Below are 4674 nucleotides of genomic sequence, written 5' to 3'. Positions count from 1 at the left end.
TCGAACTGAAAAACATAAATTCGTATTCGATTCGAATTCGATTACTGGACTGGAATATTAATCAACTCGAATTCTAACCATGATAATCGAATTCAAATCGAGTCGAATTTAGAATTTTTCGAACACCCCTATAGGTAGGCAGTATTGAAAACTTTACAGAGGAGCGATTTACATGTTGGAGTGTTGGTCCTCTCGGACAGTTTCAGTGAGTCAATGAGGAGAGACATGAGCCATGAGCGACTAAGTGGGCGAACGACTAAGTTTGAGAATCGAGAATTTTAGAGTTCATGTAGCAATTACATGTTTTGTATAAAATATATAAACTTATATACAAGTTGAATTTGAATTTATGGGAAGGATCGGTTCAAAAATCCTAAGTTCATATTCGATTCCAAAGCAAACCCGATTTGAATACTAGACAACCGAATTCATTCGTATTTTAATCTGATAAAGACCGTAGGATAGAGTAAAGTTATAACTTAAAAAGGTTTTGAAGATAGGCGTTTTCATAATTTGGTTGCTAAATTATTAAGATTAACTGAATCTGTTAATACCCATCGTGTGCACGTCACTTAGTGTCAAAAAACATATGCTACAAGTTTATAAACTAATTTTATTATTATATAAAAGTCAGTAATTAGTCCACATCAACCTAAATTAAAATATAAATTCAATTAAAAATAATAAATCTAACCAAAAAATCTATACAAGCAACTTCGGATGTAGTTCGAATGATGCACATGTGTTATCCGTTGTATCTATATTAAATAAATGACAAGTGACGACTAATTATGTCACTGAAAGAAAATACAAATGACGTCTCATATATATCTAGTTATGGTACAATTCCTTTTGCAGAAGGTATTAATTAATCATTAGAATTTAGATTATTCCTATTGGCCACTAGCAAAAGTTAGAAGACTCAAGTCAATTAGCCAACCCTTTTAGACTCAAGTCAACTAGCCAATCCTTTTAGTTATAAGTTTCAACAACCACCACCACCATATATGTTTTGTCACAAATACGTATTAATATTTTCAACATCATCAAGGAGAGCTATCAAGCATTATGCCATTGCTCACCTTCACTTTACCCCTCTATTCTTTGCTCCTCTTCTCCTCCACCACCACCGCGGCCGCCCAACCATACAACGCCACCGACCATTACCTTTTCGACTGTGGTTCCTCTAGCACCACCAACTTTTCGGACCGTATATGGGATGGTGATGAAAGTTCAAACTTTGTACCCTCCAGCATCACCACCACCTCATTTTCATCTGCCCCCCTTTACCGAGATCCTTCGGTCCCTGAAACACCTTACTCCACTGCCCGAATCTTTAACACTTCGTCGTTCACCTACAAATTCCCGGTCTCCCAAGGGCCCAAGTTCGTCCGCCTCTATTTCTATCCCACCACCTATTCTGACCTCAATCCAAACCAATCTTATTTCTCAGTATCATGCAATGGCTACTCTCTCTTAAGCAACTTCAGTGCTTTCCGAACCGCCTCCTTTCTGGCTACGACCCGGTCTGATGCAGGAGTTGATGGTCCCCAGGTTCCCAACTTTGTCAAAGAATTCATCATATATGTAAAAGATACACGAATCCTAAATGTTACCTTTACACCCACACCCAACTCATATGCCTTCATTAATGGTATTGAAATCGTTTCAATGCCGGAAAATCTGTATTTTAACAGTAGCAACTTGAACTACGTTGGTCAAACAACAGGACCTGTAATTGACAACAAAAAAGCTCTTGAAAATATTTACAGGCTAAACATGGGTGGGGGACATATATCAGGTACTGAAGATACTGGTATGTACCGGTCATGGGAACAAGATAATAGGTATATATACGGGGCAGCAATCGGGTGGACACCTGTCTATGCTCAGTTGAAGCCGATTACGTATACCTTGGAGACACCAAATTATACTGCGCCTGAGCTAGTTTATCAAACCCAAAGGAGTATGGGCAATCAGGCTGACAGGTACAATCTGACTTGGTTACTCTCCGTTGATTCTGGGTTTTATTACAAGCTCAGGCTCCATTTTTGCAACATTATACCACAATACACAGAAAGAGGTCAGGTGGTTTTCAAGATTTTCATTAATAATCAAACTGCCGACGAGGAAATTGATCTGTTCCACTTGACTCAAGATAGCGGGTATCCTGTATACAAGGATTACATCGTGTTTGTCAATGATCCGGATCGCAGCGGAGGCAAGCAGGATATGTGGGTCGCTATACATCCTAGTCCCAATACTGAAACATTTCATGATGCTTATTTGAACGGTTTGGAAGCCTTCAAGGTAAGCGCGGATAGAAGTCTTGCTAGCCCAAACCCGGAACTTAGGGAATACCCACAACCAAGGCCTGCATCTCCTGTAATACAGAACAAAAAGAAAACGGTGCCATATGGCCCCATAATCGGAGGTGTTGGTGGAGGGTTAGTCTTGTTGACTGTTTTGAGTCTTGTTGTTTTCCTGCGAACACGAGTCAAACACTTTGGTAAGGCTGGTGACAAGCCAACAAAATCTACTAAGACTTGTCAGCCACCATTACTATCAGATCGATGTCTTCGTTTTTCACTTATAGAATTGAAAATTGCAACCTGTGAATTCGATGAAAAATGTATCATAGGCAAAGGAGGGTTTGGTACGGTGTACAAAGGGTACATTGACAACACTAAAACCGTTATTGCAATCAAACGGCTCAAGTCATCATCCAAGCAAGGTTTTCATGAATTCAGAACCGAAATTGGGTTTCTATCCAAACTACGTCATGTACAACTAGTGTCCCTGATTGGATATTGTGATGATGAGGGCGAGATGATACTGGTATATGATTACATGCCCAACGGAACTCTACGGGAACATCTGTACAAGAATAACAACCCTCCGTTGTCATGGAAAAGACGTCTTGATATTTGCATTGGTTCAGCCAAAGGATTGCAGTATCTCCACACAGGTGCAAACCGTGCAATAATCCACCGGGATGTCAAGTCAACAAATATCTTACTAGATGAAAATTGGGTTGCTAAGTTGTCTGACTTTGGATTGTCAAAGCTAGGCCCTAAAGACAGAACAAAAGACCATGTTAGCACAGTGGGGAAGGGTACCATCGGGTATATGGATCCAGAATATTACAGGAGGAGACAACTCACTGAAAAATCTGATGTGTACTCGTTTGGGGTCGTTTTGCTTGAAGTGTTGTGTGCAAGACCTGTTATCAATCTAGGGCTACCGGATAAACAAGTGAATCTAGCAGAACTGGGAAAGTCATGTTATCGAAAGGGTACCCTGCATGAGATAATTGATCTCAACCTAAGCGGTGAGATTGCCCCCAGGTGCTTAATGAAGTTTGGAGAGACAGCAATTAGTTGCTTGAAACACGAAGGAATCGCACGCCCAACCATGGACGAAGTGATTTGGGGACTAGAGTTAGCATTGCAACTGCAAGAAGATGCTGAGGAAACCGGTGGAATGTTAGAAAATCAACAGCTTTCATTATCCATGCAAGCAGAGCCAGCCACAACCGATGAATATGTATCACTGGACTCAACAGGAATGGCAAAAAGACATGACACGTCACCGACTGACACTTTCAGCGAGATATCACAGTCAACGGCAGGCTAATATAAATTTACGGGCTTAAGACTCCAGCATCACAGACAAGCAATATTTTTGGTTTAAATTTGATGTCAATTGTTTTGTGATTAAATTATGTATCTCTAGTATCACTCTTTTCATGTACATATTAATTTTTAATTGCCATCATCGAATGAATATAACAGTTAACAGATCAAACCTGCTAATATACAGAAGAAGAGCCTATAAACTTCATGAAAAACGGTGTGTTTAGATTAGCTTTTTTTCTGGATTATGAGCTTATTCGAATTCGAAAAAGCTGATGAGCCCTTTTTCATCCGTTCTAATGATGATAGGCTTAAATAAGTCATAAGCTCATAAGCCAGGAAAATAACTAATTAATTCAATCACCCGACTAGTTATTTACTGATATCCTAAGCAATAAACCTTCTAGGTTCTCTTAATAAAAACAGAGCAACTGGTTTGCAAATCGACCAAAGCTGAGTGATTCAAGCTATATTTGATGTCACTCTTTGATTGTATCAGTATATGCAGAACAAGCACTATTTTAAGATGGTTAGTATGTTAAAAATATGCAATAAGATAGATGCAAAAGAGCAATACCTTAAAAGGTTATATTCTGCAAAATCGTTAAAAGTAACCAAAACAAGCCTCAATTGTATGATTTATAGGCTTCTTTTATATATTTATGAGTTAAATTCTGAGTTATGGTTCACCAAATCATGTCTTAAAGACATGTTAAACGTCAGATTTAAGTGATGTAACAATTAAGAAGCTTCTAGAAGCATTATCTGTTAAATTACAAAGAAGTTGTATTAACAAATAATTTCAAATTAGAAAACAATAGGTAGTCATGATATTTAAAAGAATGATGTATAAAATCGACAGAAGATCCTTTTTAAGGGTGTCACTAATTGCCTTGCGTTTACTATAAAAATGAAGGTATCGGTTACTAGCATTTATAAAGAACTACGCCCAAACAACTAAGTTAGCTTCTATGATCTTAACCGCTCTACAAATGTTGTCAAAGTTGGTGAGCTCATACATTCCAGAAAATGAAATGAT

At 38.4% G+C, this 4674-nt stretch overlaps 1 protein-coding gene across 1 annotated transcript; it reads left to right on the top strand.

The window, feature by feature from the left end:
- Positions 1 to 995: 995 nt before the first annotated feature.
- On the top strand, positions 996 to 3807 carry LOC110927393 (receptor-like protein kinase FERONIA). The gene has a single exon (XM_022171076.2). It carries the CDS (start codon positions 1069 to 1071, stop codon positions 3634 to 3636), a length of 2568 nt encoding a protein of 855 aa, XP_022026768.1. The 5' UTR covers positions 996 to 1068; the 3' UTR covers positions 3637 to 3807.
- The last annotated feature ends 867 nt before the right edge of the window (positions 3808 to 4674 follow it).

Source organism: Helianthus annuus, chromosome 9 (genome assembly GCF_002127325.2).
Source record: "Helianthus annuus cultivar XRQ/B chromosome 9, HanXRQr2.0-SUNRISE, whole genome shotgun sequence".
Taxonomy (NCBI): domain Eukaryota; kingdom Viridiplantae; phylum Streptophyta; class Magnoliopsida; order Asterales; family Asteraceae; genus Helianthus; species Helianthus annuus.
Note: the sequence above shows the minus strand (reverse complement) of the source record. Positions and strands in the feature narration are given on the sequence as shown.

Excerpts from the sequence above, each read along its gene's own strand:
- LOC110927393 (XM_022171076.2), top strand. The coding sequence starts at position 1,069 with ATGCCATTGCTCACCTTCACTTTACCCCTCTATTCTTTGCTCCTCTTC.